The sequence below is a fragment of the Limanda limanda genome, chromosome 21, assembly GCF_963576545.1.
Source record: "Limanda limanda chromosome 21, fLimLim1.1, whole genome shotgun sequence".
NCBI lineage: Eukaryota > Metazoa > Chordata > Actinopteri > Pleuronectiformes > Pleuronectidae > Limanda > Limanda limanda.
In genome coordinates this window covers 7,551,248-7,567,313 of record NC_083656.1, presented here as the reverse complement: position 1 = coordinate 7,567,313, position 16,066 = coordinate 7,551,248, and the positions used below count along the sequence as shown (strand labels likewise).

The following is a 16,066-nucleotide window of genomic DNA, read 5'->3' as shown; positions in this document are numbered from 1 at the left end:
GAATAAAGGTTGTTCAATAATCAATAACATCTGTAGTTGTAAGTCCTAAACAGGTGGAGTTTAATAGCTTGTCTTGAAATTATTTATAAACCATCAATAAGTCAATCACCATTTATGAACTCTTTATAACTGGGGCTTATCTGTCCCACTTGGTTTTAAAGTTTTGAAATATTATAGTCTGGATAGCATATATGGTGTCCCTGAGGTGCAAATCAAAAAGCACAACAGCAAATAAGATTATGATTTGTTGTGTTTTGTATTTTGTTATGTTTGGTTGTGTTTCGTAATTTGCTGTTATATTTTGTGTTTTGTTATATTTGGTCATTTGCTGTGATTTGTACTTCGGGGGCCACCGTAGATGTATAACAACAGATCATGAATATAACTTATATAATGTAAATAACACGTTACAAGTCATTGGTCGTCAAAGCACCACACGCGCATGCGCAGAGACGGAGCCTTCACTGAGACAAAGTTTAAATCCTTCTGAAATAAAGACGTGTTACGGCTTGTGATCCACGTCAAAGATCACGTGGGGCTCTCCCTGAGTTAGTGTGTCCGTGTTGTGTTGAGACCACACGTGTCACAATGGACCTGTTGTTGTCTCCATCAGCGGAAAGACACAAATCACCTGAAGACGGAAGTGAGCTGCAGTTGTCAGTCCGGGCTTCGAACGCAGCAACGCATGCATGTCCCTGACTGACTGTTTGTTTACGTGTGTTTTCTACGTTTGCGAGTTCTTCCCCAAGATCCGTCCGAGCCTCGGGCCGCCTCGGACCCTGGCCTCCTGCGGGGGGATGGCTGCTGCTGCTGGGGTGGAGGAGCCGGAGGAGGACCGGGAGAACCGGAGCTGCGTGGCCGCAGCTCCGCTACCAGGTGCCGGGGAACCGGAGGAGGCCGAGGAGTTCACCTGCCCGACCCACCGCTCCGAGCTCTCCCGGCGGCAGGACGAGCAGCGGAGGGCGGGGCTGTTCTGCGACGTGACGCTGGAGTTCCGCTCCGGGTCCGGGTCCGGGGGGGGGGATCGGGTCCAGACGCTGGCCGCCCACCGGTCGGTTCTGTCCGCGGCGTCGCACTACTTCACCCTGCTGCTGGGCGGACACTTCTCCGAGTCCCAGTCCGCCCGAGTGGAGCTGAAGGGCTGGAGCTCCGAGGGCGGCCTGGAGCCCGAGGCTGTGAGGGGGGTGATCCAGTTCATGTACACCGGGGAGATCACGGTCTCCACCGCCAGTGTGCATGAAGTCCTGGAGCTGGCTGACAGGTGATGGACTTCATTCTATCTGAACCTGAGAGGGGAAGGGACTGATGTCTGTGGATGAACGATTTAAATACAAAAATCATGTATATGTATGTGTTTAATTGATTCACACAGTAGGTATTTGGATAGAAGTATGTAGTGGGTGAAATTAAACACAACAATGTACATGAAAGTATTTCAATCTTACATTTAATCTAAATCAGAAATTGGAAGGGACTGAAGTCTATGGACTAACAATTTAAATACAAATATCATGTACATTGTTGTGTTTAATTCTATACTTGTACCAAAGTGAGTCTTCCAGGAACAGGTGAGGCTTGTGTTGGTGTTTCGTGATCGCACACATCGTTGTTATTTGCCTGACTTATTGTTTTGGGTGTCAACAATGTGCTGGTCGGACAACTACTCGTGTTCTGCTGCACCTTCACCTTTGTCCATTTCGTAAATACACAGACTCTGGTGATGTCACGATGAATGTCATCACTACACCCAGCTCCAGTTCCAATTAAAACATATTGTATTTGTATAGCAGCTTATCACAGCATCCATTATCTCAAGACCTTCTGATATCAGAGATAAACTGTGTGATAAGAGCTACGGAAAAATAACAGAAACCATCTTTGAGAAACATTGATTTAATGTGTATTTTGACTTTGTAGTTTGGTCCCATCCACTAACATGGAGGAAGCAGGGGATATTACCTTTATGGCAGCCAGCCACCAGGGGGCAGCTGGGACTTTTTGGCTTCACTTTAGGGGCGCTGTCATGTCGTCCATCTTCATATACAGTCTGATAACTCAGATGTATTCTCTCCTCTAGGTTCCTGCTGGTGCAGCTGAAGAGCTTCTGTGGAGAGTTTCTCATGAAGAAGCTGAGCTTGTCCAACTGCGTGGCCGTGCACAGCCTGGCCCACATGTACACCCTGGACCAGCTCGCCCTGGGAGCCGCCACCATGATCCGGAGGAACTTCCACGAAATCATCCGCAACGAGGAATTCTTCACGCTGCCGTTTCACCTCTTGCGAACCTGGCTCTCGGACTCGGAAATCACCGTGGATTCTGAGGAGGAGCTGTTCGAGGCCGTGGTGAAATGGGTGCAGCAGAACCCGGAGGAGCGAGAGAAGCACTTTGAGGAGCTGTTCGGGCTCTTGAAGCTGTCACAGATTGCTCCCACCGCCCTGATGCAGGTGGTGAGGAAGGAGCCCTTAGTGGCAAACAGTGCGTGCTGTCAGAAGCTGGTGTCCGACACCCTCGAGGTTCAGGCTGTTCACTTCGAGAGCCTCAAGTCTGCTGATTTAGAGCTCTGTGCCTCCCACATGACCGCCACCCAGCCACGGTTTGGCCAGAACATGGACGTCATCATGGTCGTGGGTGGTGTTTCAGAAGGTGGAGAGTATCTGAGTGAGTGTGTGGGCTACTTTGTCGCCGAGGACCGCTGGGTCAACCTGCCGCACATTCACAACCACCTGGATGGACATGCTATCGCAGTCACCGACAGCCATGTGTACGTGGCGGGCTCCATGGAGCCAGGCTACGCCAAGATGGTGGAGCGCTACAACCCCAGCCTCAACAGCTGGGAGCAGCTCAGCAGCCTGAGCTCTCGCAAGCACTCCTTCGGCCTCACGTGTGTCAAAGAGGTTCTCTGCGGCATCGGTGGCCACGGAAACTTCAGTCCAGGCTTTAAGGACGTCACCGTCTACAAGCCCGAGCAGGACGAGTGGCACAATCTCGACCCGGCGCCAAAAATACTACGAGATGTCAAAACGGTGAGCGTGGAGGACCGCTACGTGTACGTGATGGCCAGGACCCCTGTGGACCTGGACTTCGAGGATGGGCTGAGCACGGTGACCACTTGCTACGACACGGAGAGTCACAAGTGGCAGGATGTGGACTCACTGCCGCTCCTCGATAACTACTGTGTCTTTCAAATGGCCGTCGCGTCCACCAACTTCTACCACACGTCTTCCTGTTGCCCCAAGAACTACGATGTGGCACAGGAGGCCGCTCAGCAGAAAATAAGCATAAACATCTCCGACGACATCCTGGACAGCCTCCCTCCAGAGGTCCTCGGTATGGAAGGTGCGGCCATCTGCTACCTGGCTGAGGACGTGTTCGTCATTGGCGGCTGGAGGAACAGCACCAACATGGACAAGCAGTACCGCAAGGAGGTCTACCGGTACTGTGCCGAAAAGAAGCGTTGGATGCTGCTGCCGCCCTTACCTCAGCCCCGCTGTCGGGCGGCGGCCTGCCACGTTCGCATCCCGTACCAGTATCTGTACGGCTGCCAGCGCTACCCCATGCCCCAGAACCTGGCTCGGCAGCGGGACCGCATGCAGCAGATGCAGCAGCTCCACCTGCGCACCCTCAGCCTGCGGAGGCAGCTGCAAACTCAGATCGAATGTTGACATTGAATCTCTATCGAAACGTTCGGCCTTGCACAATACTTCTGAGGTTCTTATTTTCCGCATGGGTTTACGTGGGGCTGAGGGTCACACTGTTCAAATTGCCAATAGAGAAAAATATAGGAAATACCAAGACAGGCTAATAAGTTTTCAGTCTTGTATATTTATTTCTAACTCTTAAACCATGATTTTACCCTTTTTTGCGCTGTTAGAATTGTTTCTTGTGTGTGCTGCTGGAACGAGACCATCATTTCATGTACAAGAAATAAGAAATTAAGCAAAGCATATATTGGGGAACAGGGTGGAGTGTGATTATATAAACACATAAGCCTGCATAAGGCAAATTTGCACTAAAAACTGTTGTGTTAATGATGTTTTTAAATTCCAATGAATGTGTATAAATGTGTATGTTTTATTTCAGCTGCTTAAAATTGCTTTATGTGATCAACATATCTTGAAACTTTGACCAAATATCGCCATGATAACGTGTCAAAATAGCTCTGCTTCTGATTTACATCTAAATTCTAATTCAAAGTGTCGTTATGTCAGGGAACAAAGTTTGTCGAGTTCTTGGTTTGTTGGTTTTTCTGGAATCTTTGTGCTTCTTGCAGAATTTGCTCTGCATTTTTCCCTTGAGTGATAAAGAGCACATGTTCACACACGGACACTGAACTGCTGAAAGACTGTAAAACGTGTAAAACACTTTAAACCATGAACTTCTCTCAATGTTCCTAACTTTCCTCTTCTCAATGCAGTTGGTTTAACTGCATTTCCTGCACTCAAAGACCCTGAATGTTAATTTAAACATTTCCTTCTCAGTGTTGTGTGGACCAGTTGCTGAGCTCAGTGTTTCTCTGTTACTGATCAGAAACTGCTCTTGTCTGTGGTTTCTCCAGCCAAGTTGTCTGTAACTATATGATCTCATTGGACATGGTGAGCCCGACACTTTCCACTAGCATACTGTGCATTATGTGAACAGAACTGGTGGATGAATGATTTCATTCAGTTGTGGAGGCTTTGATTTTTTCAGTTACTGTCACTTTGCATAGTGACAACGGACACGGGGAGATATTGACAGTAAGTCACATTTGAGGCTTCAGATTTTTGTGCCAAGTTTGATAAGAGGCGATTTTAGACTAAGTATGATTTCCCAGAGCCATGTATTCAGATTTCATGCGGCCAAGCCGGAGGTACCTTGTGACATGGTGTCATTGCATAAGCTGTAAGTGCACAAACTCTATAAATAAAAGTTATTGCAGTGAAATGTAGTTTGTCATCTCTTAATCGTGATCACAGTAAATCTAATGCATGATAAATGCCAGATTTAGCCAAACAGATATTTTTCTTGCTAAGTGTCTTGAGCTGTTGATGTTACTCAAAACCAAAAGCAGACAAGCTTCAATAATAAGTCACTGGATGTCTTTATGTCACCATTTAAGATAATTTTGTCAGTATTTTAAGTCTCAGAACATTTCTACATTTTCTACAGTACAGAACAATTGTTATATTTTCTGTAACAAAGTATTTTATTTATAGTCATATATACATCCAGTTGAATAAATAAAAAAAAATCAACAGGTAGGGTAGCTAATTAGGCATACATCTTTTTCAAAATATAAGACATATGGCTAATTAAATAGGCCTAGATAAATGCATTTAAATTCAAAAAGAACATAATTAAATATGGGTATTTAAGCTCATTATAGGATGGGACATCAAATTCGTAAGCACCATAATATTTGTCAATGCAAAGTAATTTTTTTTCCTCAATTACTGGGCTAGTAGATGTTCTATTATAATAATTTTTATGATATATGGTCTCAATCTTTTTTAGAATTACACAAATTTAGTTTGACTTTTTGGTATTAAATTGTTGATATGATTAAAATGATCATGTCTATGGTGGATAAAGTATTATTTGATTTTATTGTTTTTTTCTGTATTTGTTTCTACGCTGAGGCAGTAGGAACAAATATGCGTCGGAACCATGCTCGTAACAGTCCGCGTTTGCAGGGGGGACGCTGCGGGTGGGACCCACACGGACGATGTAAACAAACCCTCCAGAGCTGTTTCTTTGTTTTTAGCAGTTTTTAATGATTTTTCTGAAACAAACAGCTCGTGTTTGAAAACAATGAAGTGCTTGTGATGAACAGAAGTTCAGAGGAGACTCGTCACTTCGTTTGAAAATGGTAAGTTGAGGTTTCTTTCATCGAAATCCTCGTCGAGATTTGGGTTTAAACTTCATTTTAGTTCATATTTAGGACGTGAAACCCAACGGTAGTGATGTGTTTGCACTGAGAGACAAGATAGTTTTATATAACAGCTGAAACATGGTGGGAAATCTCACTGAATACACATGTTTACCCTTTTGAACAGAGCAGCTCTAAACTGCCTGCAACCTTGGATACATTGGATCAGTTTAAACTCAAGTGAATAATAATTTATTATTTCGTTATAAATGGAATATTTATTCACTATATATAGTTAATTATTTTGACTTTTTATGCATATCTGACTTATATAGTTTAAATAATTAAATGGAACTGTACCAACTGAAAACTGTTCCTAGTGTCAGTGGAGTCGGTACCAAATTCTATCAGTACTTCAAAACCCAACTCTATAGAATGACCTAATGACTTTTCCTCTTGGCTTCATGTGCAGATTTACCAGATTCCATGGATCTACACCCCGGCCCGGACTGCCCTGGCCATCTGGCACCAGCTGACCAAAACCCCGGTAAACATTAGCAGGAGTTAAAATCTCTTAAAACAGAAATAATTATGATTTAAAAGTGTGTTTTAAGTGAATTTAAATGCCTAAAAGAAGGATAACCATTATGCTTAGGTGTTTCAGAAACTTAATGTGATGATCTTGAGTTTGTAAGACTGAGACTCTTTTCTATTCAGATCCCGGAGCTGGCCAATTGCTCTGTGCTGATGAGGGAGCGCAGCAGAGTGGAGGAGACCATCCACGCCATCCAGCGAGCAGGTGCAGGCAGCCTGCAGGTCAGAGACATGAGCAGAGGAGGGAACTTTTTCATCCATTGTGTTGTTTTGTTTTCAATTCTAAAAAGTACTGTCGTCTCAGGTCATCGCAGACTTCGACATGACGCTGACCAGATTTGCTCACAACGGCAAGCGAGTGCCCACCACCCACAGTAAGCACACGGGCCACAGAGATCCTCCGCATAACGATCATCAGGGTCCTGATAATTGTATGTGAAGGATTTATGACTTTCTTGTACCTTTCTGAAACTAATACAAACCTGTTTTCCTTCCATTTGCAGACATCCTGGATAGCCCATTGTTGATTAATGAGGACTGCACTAGAAAGGTAGGATTTAGGATTTGTTTGCTACTCTATAATTTTGCATATTACTCCACTTTGAACAATTACAGTCTGATACGTATCTGTCATTTGTCTGTAAATATTTTTTCTGTATTTTGTGTTGGTTTATTGCAGATGAGGAAGCTTTTGAGCACCTACTATCCCATAGAGATCGATGCAAGTCTGAGTGTTGAAGAGAAGCTGCCTCTCATGGTGGAGTGGTAAGAAAGATCCTCACACTTCTGTTTAATATGTGCAGTTTGTGAAGCATTTAAAATGTTCAATATTTCTACTTACACTCCTACTACTGGAGAAGTCAGTTTCCCGTGCAGTAAAGACAAGGTGGTTAAAGCTGAGGAGGTTTCTGATCATGACGTTGTCTGTGCTGCTCTCGACAGGTGGACCAAAGTTCATGAGCTGCTGATTCAGCAGAGGATCAGAAAGGACATGCTTGCACAGGCTGTGAAGGAATCCAGTGCCATGCTCAGGTAAACACAGAGTAAAGGTCAAATGGAGTTTACCCAGAACACCAGTTTTATAACATTTTAAACTATATATATATATATTTTTCTCCTTGTAATTGGGACCGAATTCAAATTTTCATAATGAAACTAAAAGAGCTGATGTCCAGGCAAAATCGAAGAACTAAGATATTTGATTTTATATTTAAGTCTCTCCATCTTAGTTCTTGTTATACTCGTTGAAGGAATCTTGAATAGTCAGTGTGTAGTTCTCTTGTGTAATATTCTTTAATTGCTTTTCATGTTTACAGTAATGTAAAGCCCTCTGCTCAGATAGTCATAAGTTAATGTGTGTAATCCAATGAGGTGTGTGTGTGTTTGTGTAGGGACGGCTACAAGGTGTTTTTTGAGCGTCTGGCCGAGCAGCAGGTTCCTCTGTTGATCTTCTCGGCCGGTGTTGGAGACGTCCTGGAGGAGGTGATCCGACAGAACCACGTTTTCCATCCCAACGTCCACGTCGTCTCTAACTACATGGACTTTGACCAAACTGTGAGTTGGATCACGGCTGCCTCCACGTGTATTTGATCACAAGTACACCATTGTACCAATACTTTTTTCTCATCAATTCACATGAGCGAAAAAGGCTAAATTCTACTCCACCAACATCAGTCTCTATGTGAGAGCCCCTTTCTTAAACCCTGTCTTGTTGTTAAGGGCGTCCTTCAAGCCTTCAAAGGTCAACTCATCCACACGTTCAACAAGAGGGAAGGTGCTCTGTCACACGCCGCCGGCCTCAGCGAGCTGCAGGGTCGACCCAACGTGCTGCTGCTGGGAGACTCGCTGGGAGACCTGACCATGGCTGACGGGGTGGCCGAGCCCCAGAACGTCCTGACCATCGGCTTCCTGAACGACCAGGTCTGACCACAGCGCATGCACTACTGTTGATCAGTTGTAGACAGAGGATTGATTGATTGACACTGGGTTCTTCATCGTTTGTCTTTCAGGTAGAAGAGAGGAAAGAGTCGTACGTCAACGCCTTTGACATCGTGCTGGTGAAAGACGAGACGATGGACGTTCCGAACGCCATCCTCAGAAATATTACCTCATGTAGAGACAAGTGAGACACACAGACGGACATGTTCCCTCCATTTACAGTGTTGCAAGCTGGACAATCACACATCGTGATCATCACTTACCTCAATCGAGACCTCAAAACGGACCTCTTCACTTCGGTCTCTCCTGAAGTCGTTAATGGTGCAAATCATGCACAGTCAGTACTGTTTCTAATTTGTTACACTCACATGTTTTAACTTTAATCTGCTTGACCTACTTTTGTAGAATTTTTGATTCACTTCAGCCAAATCAGATTTACTCTCTTACAGCTGTTTACTTTCTTACTTTCTTTTACCACTGTGAACACCTGATACTCCAGGCTATCGTCACTTTACATGCAGGGGATTCTGGGATGTGTGTATTCATTTCAAGTGTTTTTCAGCTGAATTTGTGGCTGCTGCGTAGAAAAACTAAATGTTGAACTAGCTGCACTTTACTATGGGTGCAATAATTAGGATTTAGAAGACAATATGGAGATGGAGCAACTTGTAAGTTTGCTCCGCTCCATTTTTAAGATGCTTTTTTTAATTCAAAACAAATTGGTATTTTCTCCCAGTAAAGAGCAAAGTTGCAGGAAAATTCAAATCCAGGAATTGAATGTAATGCTGCTTCTCAAAACTATTTTCCTTGGTGTAGATGTTTCTTTATTTCCTTATCTTCTTAAAAACAAAACTGCACATTAACATGTGTGTTTTATGCAGAGTTGCAGCATTTGTCTTCACATTGTCACCAGACACACTCCTGTGTGATCACCCTGATTGGAATAAATCATGAATACGCCACCTATTGGTGATAGAAATACAACCAAAACTGATTTAGCAGTTTCATAAGACACTTTATTTCAGATTTGGAAGTATGATTTTTTTTACCATCAGAACCAGTGATAACATCTGTCTATACAATCTTCTTTACAAAACCTGTAACTTACCCACAGTGCAACTGTAACTGCTTATGGCTCCACCAGAGGTTTCATGTGTCACACTGTAATGCTCAAAGACCTGTGAACAAATGGTTGTACTTCTCCTTTAGATTTTACTCTGGATCTTTCACCAAAAAATCTTGGAATATTTTTTTTGATGTGCAGCTTTTAAAGCTTTTTAAACCATATGTTGTCTAACCTCTGTGATAAATAAACAGCAAATGTGATTATTTTAAGTTAACAGTCAAGAACAAAATGTTGTTTTCTTACATTTTAATTCACGTGAATTCAGGAAAATTAAAAAGGTGCTTGTTCAGTTCTCTGGAATACAACTCTCAAACAAAAACACTCATACAACACAAAACTCTGCAAAAAGATCACTTGCACTTTGTTCTTGTCATTTCAAAAACTGTCCAACAATAAAACCTGTTTGGTAAAAGTCTCTCGTTGATGTTCTTTTTTTTTTTTTTTTTTTTCTCAAGGTGTTGGTATCTCCCTGAGAGATAATTTAAAAAAGATCTGTCCTCCTCCTCCTCATCACAGCTCCTCGTGCATGATGTCTTCCCGCTCCTTGTCCTCCTCCACCTTCAGTTTCAGCTCGTCGGCTGTGATCACTCCGTCTTTATTTCGGTCCTGGTTTTCAAACATGTCGACAACGACCTGGTCCATAGTCAGACCGGGCTTGATACGACCGTGGCCCTCGGCGACCTGCAGCTTGATGAACTCCGAAAACTAGAAACAGTCAAAGAGGAATATTAACTGATTAATAACAGTGTGGAGGTAATTCATTAGAACTTTTGTCATGTGAATATGGTCAATAGAAAAATAAATAGATAACCTAAAACTGAAAAAAACAAGATTTGAAATTTTAAAATAATTTGATCTGACATCTGAAAACATTGAATCTGAAATCAGAAAAATAGATATTTATCTGAATTGTATAATAAAAATATCTACTCAGATGTAGAAATCTGAACATCAACTGGGCAGCTTCTACTGCTGATGAAGATTATTTGATTTGATCCTTAGTTGCAACTGACCTCTGTTTTCAGGGTCAGGCATGCAGTTTAATATTAAACCTTTACATTTTTTTATTAGGACAAAGATAGAAAATGCCTCATGTCATTGCAGACACCACCACCAGATGTCACCAAAGTAAGGAAGTAAGGATGCTGCCTACCTCCTCCTGTGGAACCTCCTCGTTCTTGTTGGCGTCCAGAGCTTCGAACAGGTTTTCAGGAGTGTTTGCGAGCCACACGAACAGGTAACCGGGGGGGACTCCCTTCTCGAAGCTCACCAGCTCGATTTCAAAGACCAGCACAGCGCTGCCCGGCACGCCAGTGGCTGACAGACGAAAAGTAAGAAAGACACGGTTTAGTTTTGGCCTTACCTCCATTAAATAGTTTGTGTGTGCAGCTTGATCGTACAGTTTGTGTTATATAACTGGTAGTAATATGTATAAAGTGTAATTGTAGCTTGATAAATGTAAAACTACTTATCAAACCATCTTTCTTCTGATAAAAAAAAGTACAGTTGTACTGTTGTCACAAGGGCGAAGTTTCAGTCTCACCTCCTTTCTCTCCGTGGCCGAGGTGGGGGGGCACGGTCACCGTCCTCCTCTCCCCCAGGCACATGCCGCGCAGACCGCTGTCCAGACCGTCGATCACCTTTTCTGCGCCCAGCACCGCGTCCTGAAGGTTCTCATAGGAGTGTCTGAGGACAGGGATAGAAAATGCATTCGTTAAAATGAAAGTAGACATGTGGTGTGCAAAGCTGCAGCTGAGAGTGTGCGTCTGCCGAACTCACGAGGAGAAGAGCAGCGTGCCGTCCATCAGCGAGCAGTTGTAGTTATAGCGGACGAGGTCGTTCTCCGCCGTGGTGTCGTTACACACTTCGGGTTTGTGGGTCACCTGGATGCTCACGGAGTCGTTGGGGTTGTGGAAGTCGATGATGTGGACGTCAAAGACGAGCACGGCCGAGGGAGGGATGACGTTACCTGGAAGGATCACAGAAAACGTTTTATCAACTCTGTGTCCAAAAATTATAAGTGTTCAGATGCATTTAGTCAAAGTGGATTTGAAGTACCAATGTGTTTTTTTGTTATACATAAGCAAATAATTAAGGGTCATGTTTATTTTATCTAACCAACAAAAATACAAGATGTTTAATTTACAATAAAAAAAACTATTGGCAAATCCTCAAATGTGAGAAGGTAAGAGAAACAAATGTTGATTTTTTAATGCTTATCAAAACCTTGATTTTCTTAGTTTTTATAATCACATCATCCTTTTCAAGCACTTTTAAATTCAAGACTTCAACGGCTTTGTGTCAGTGGACGTGTGTCAAATGAATCAAGTGTTATAATTTAATATAGTTTCAAAGTCTATTTGTGTTCGATCTTCTCATGTAGAGAGTTTGCTGCACTAAAGGAGGCACAGACTTACCAGCTCCTGCCTCTCCGTACGCCAGGTGGGGGGGGATGATGACCCTCCTCTTCTCCCCGACGCAGATTCCCACCAGACCCTGGTCCATGCCTGCGATCACATACCCCATCCCGATGTAGGTGTTGTATGTGCTGTTCCTCTGGTAGCTGTGGGCACAGGCAGGTTGCAAATAAACAACTTTTTAATCCCTTAAATAATTTGGTGTAAAAAACATTAAGAATCTTCATTGTCTGAGCTCACCTGGTGTCAAAGGTGCGTCCGTCCAGGAAGGTGCCGTTATAGTGGTAGCGGACGTAGTCCCCGACGACGGACTTGCGAGTGCACGACTCCGGCACCACCTGGTTCTCATAGGTGATGTTGTCCTTGGAGTTATGGATGTCCACCAACAGGACGTCAAACACCAGCGTCGCCTGGGAGGGGATCTCTGTGCCTGGGGAACCGAAAGCAGGACATTTAAAAACATTTACTGAAAAGTCAAATGGTTTGAGAGCTTTATTTTGATTATTTTGTTCATTTTTAATTGACCTAATTTGTGTTTATAAGTCAATTATTATTTGTTCTGCTAATAAGTTCTTTTGACTGTATGTCTTCTACACAACACAAGGTGACAGAATATATTGAAATAAAACATATGAGCATCTAAGGAATCATTTTGGCCATTACGTTTTTAAATAATGTTTATGGGACCATTTTAGACTTGTCCGACATTTGTGAACTGGTTGACTTTAAAGTTTCTTCGTGTAGACATCTTGTAAACGGACTAACTTTCTGTTTACGTTGTCAGTTTCTCACCAAAACACACTCAGAGTGTGTGTGTGTTTGTGTGCATCTTTAAGGCCAAACAAATGTGTAAAAGTATTTTCTATGATATGTGAAATGTATTCTATGGGTGAGATGTGATTTGGGGAATTTGCCTGAAGCCATGTTTTCTTCCTCTGACTAAAACATTCCACACTTTTATTTTAACTCGTTCTCTTCCTTCCCGTCTCCTGTACTCACCGGATCCTTTCTCTCCGTAGGCTTTAAATGGAGGGATGACGATGTGTCGGATCTCTCCCACACACATGCCCATCAGGCCCTCGTCCATGCCCTTGACCAGCCAGCCCTCGCCCACTAAGGTGTTGTGGGTCTGCTTCCTGTTGTAGCTACGTAGGGCTCATACAAGCGCATTGTCAAACACAACCTCACAGAGACAACACACCTGGATGACACAATACAAAACACACACAAGAGCAGTCATTCGTATGGGGGCTTCGTTTCAGAGAGAGACACAAACACATTGCATTTGATATTGTTTCATTAAAAAGTCAATAACCGATCACAGACACTCGATAAATCACCTGGATTCGAAGACGCTGCCGTCGAGCAGCGTGCCGTTGTAGTGGTAACGCACGAAGTCGGTGCTCATCACAGACCGTTTGCAGTCTTTGGGGGTGGTGATGGTTTTGGTGACGACCATGTCGGCCTTGTTCCACACGTCCAACAGATGGATCTCAAACACCAGGGTGGTGTCGGGAGGAACCACATCACCTGAAGAGAACAATCATCAATATAATATAACAGCAGTACAATACTATATATGAGCAAATGACAATTGACAATCATGAAATTTTAACTTTCAATGAAACATCTTATTTCCTCATGTGATGCCAAAGTGTAAACAGGATGTTAGGACACGCTACAAAACACCTGCATTGCTCTGAATTGATTTATATCTACTGGTGCTCAATGAAGTTTTATTTCCTCATTTTGATGTGCATTTATTGTGAAGGACTTTGTGATCTGATCTGTAAAAGTGAATTTCAAATAGAATATTTAAAGTGTTACTTCCTTAAATTACTTTTTAAAGTGAAGTAATAACGTTTATTTTTTTTGATCAGTTCTTTTTCATGACATGTTGAACAGAAATGTGAAAATCAGTCACTAAACCTGAAACCTGAACAGGGCAGGATTAAACCACTAGGCGGCCCAAGGGCAGAAATGAGGGGTGGGCCCCTCCTTAAACAAACCATTCAAACTCTGACTGGCTGTGGCATCAAGAAAATAAATGTGAAATTTGTATTTTGAACGTACAAAATTTAAAACCCTATTTAATTGTTATGTTTATTAATGAAACATCTTTTAACAAATGGGACATTTTGACTTACCGGCTCCGGCGCTGCCGTAGGCCAGGTGAGGGGGGACGGTGAGGCTCCTGCGCTCGTTCACACACATGCCCTGAAGGCCTTTATCTATACCAGCGATGAGTCGACCTTCTCCTAACAGACCCACCTTAGCTGCTCCTTTCTGGTGGCTGGAAGAGGAACAGAAGACATTATTATAATATTATTATTTTTATTAATTGGTTCTGCTATCTTCAATAACACCATTATATCTACAAGTGTGACTATTCTTGTCACACCTGGAGATTTATTTTCTTACATCTCCAGTGTGTAGGATTCAGGTTAAAAGGATATATTGGCAGCAATTGAATATAAAGTAATCTTTGTGATGTTTTCTTTACCCTGGAATGAGCCTTATATTGACTTTGGGTTCTCTGAATGGGGGGGGCCATGTTTTTTTTTTACAGGAGCCCAGACAAGACAAACTTGAGTTTTCCTGACAAGTGAAGGGGGAGGGTGAAGTGAGGGGTGTTAAGCTGCAAACATGCAACTTCACCACTAGGTGTCATTACATTCCACACACCGAGCCTTTAACAAAACCAGTCAGACAGAGCTTAAATGATAAAACTGTAATCTTATTTTTACAGTTATTCTTTTTTCTCTCCGGCTCTATTCTCTCCCCACATTGAGTCTGGTTCTTAAAAGAGTTTCTCCATATCCTAAAAAAGTTTTTTTTTATTCCTCCACATTCTCCAAATATTTGCTCCATTGGGTTCCTCCATGGTTTTCTACGGTCTCGTCCTCATCAAAATCTGCCTGGAGATGATGTAGGTGGTAATTTGGAAAGAAAAAAAAACGAGTTGAATTGAAAGTTATAGTTAAAAAAAAAAAAAAAAAAAGTGTATCTCCGGGGCACGTAGGTCTTTTCCACCTTCTCAGCTGCAAACTTGTTTTAACGTGTGAACCCTGGTCGTGTCAGCGTGTCTCTGCTGCTCGGAACGCCGCGGCTGCAGCCTCGGGCTGGGGTACGCACCCGGGCAGGCCTCCGTGCAGCGGAATGCGAGCAAACCCGAGTGAAATCAGAATAAAACCATCGACATTTTCACATGCAAAGCGACTTTATCTCACCTGGAATCGAAGGTTTTCCCGTCGACGAACGTGGCGTTGTAGTGGTAGCGCACGAAATCCCCTTCCTTCGCCTCCCGGCTGCAGACTTTGGGGCTGAAGGATTTGTCCACGACTACATCTCCCAGCACTGGACTGGGGTTGCTCTCCACCGAGGAGCAGGACCACGTACACAGCAGAGCCACGACCAGGCAGCAGCAGGAAAACATCCTCACACACTGGGAAGAGCTTGGATGAGTTAAAGAGCAGAATCAGAGAAGTTTGGAGAGTTTGGAGGCTGGAGGCTGTGTGCGCTCTTTACGCAGGAGTGGGGATGTGTCGGTGGCGCAGGGCAGCGGCGTCTGGAGCCTGTAAACGTGGACAATCTCCAGGTTAGTGTGCGTGAGAGGAGGTTTTTTTCTCTTTTTTCCAACCCAGGGGGAAGGGTGGAGGGGCTGTTGAATGTGGGAAGAGCCTCCGTCAAACTCCCCACAGTGAGAGGAGAGCATCACTTCCGTTACAAACTCGAAAGAAGAGGAAAACCCCACACGTTTCAGTTCGGCCACGTTGAGAAGCAGCAGAGTGAAAATAGTTATTCCAACTTTTTTTTCCAACTCTGCTCCTCATTGGTTTAAAGTTTAAGCTCCAACACACAAACTCAGATCAGCAGAATCTGTGCCTCAGTTTGAACTCTCCTGTATAGATGATCATTTGTTATAGTTATCTTTTTATTTAACTTTACGGTCACGTCCTCATCAAAAAGTGCCTGGAGATGATGTAGGTGGTAATTTGGAAAGAAAAAAAAACGAGTTGAATTGAAAGTTATAGTAAAAAAAAAAAAAAAAAGTGTATCTCCGGGGCACGTAGGTCTTTTCCACCTTCTCAGCTGCAAACTTGTTTATCTTTTTATTTAACTTTTCTATCTTTGCTTTTCTGT

At 43.3% G+C, this 16,066-nt stretch overlaps 3 protein-coding genes across 3 annotated transcripts; 2 read left to right on the top strand and 1 right to left on the bottom strand.

Moving 5' to 3' along the window:
• Positions 1-521: 521 nt before the first annotated feature.
• Positions 522-4,923, top strand: LOC133027725 (kelch-like protein 11). The gene is made up of 2 exons (XM_061094810.1): positions 522-1,261; positions 2,078-4,923. The coding sequence occupies exons 1-2, from the start codon at positions 690-692 to the stop codon at positions 3,660-3,662; spliced, it is 2,157 nt and encodes a 718-aa protein (XP_060950793.1). The 5' UTR covers positions 522-689; the 3' UTR covers positions 3,663-4,923.
• A 792-nt stretch (positions 4,924-5,715) lies between these two features.
• On the top strand, positions 5,716-9,888 carry LOC133027721 (7-methylguanosine phosphate-specific 5'-nucleotidase-like). Its single transcript, XM_061094807.1, has 10 exons — positions 5,716-5,848; positions 6,321-6,395; positions 6,566-6,664; positions 6,747-6,816; positions 6,946-6,992; positions 7,122-7,207; positions 7,385-7,474; positions 7,834-7,996; positions 8,162-8,362; positions 8,452-9,888. Exons 1-10 carry the CDS (start codon positions 5,846-5,848, stop codon positions 8,566-8,568), a joined length of 951 nt encoding a protein of 316 aa, XP_060950790.1. The 5' UTR covers positions 5,716-5,845; the 3' UTR covers positions 8,569-9,888.
• Positions 9,889-9,932: 44 nt separating this feature from the next.
• Positions 9,933-15,505, bottom strand: fkbp10b (FKBP prolyl isomerase 10b). The gene is made up of 10 exons (XM_061094806.1): positions 15,154-15,505; positions 14,071-14,216; positions 13,264-13,453; positions 12,923-13,068; positions 12,164-12,353; positions 11,924-12,069; positions 11,286-11,475; positions 11,050-11,192; positions 10,660-10,823; positions 9,933-10,211 (listed from the first exon to the last, which is right to left on the bottom strand). Exons 1-10 carry the CDS (start codon positions 15,357-15,359, stop codon positions 10,017-10,019), a joined length of 1,716 nt encoding a protein of 571 aa, XP_060950789.1. The 5' UTR covers positions 15,360-15,505; the 3' UTR covers positions 9,933-10,016.
• Between the last annotated feature and the right edge of the window lie 561 nt (positions 15,506-16,066).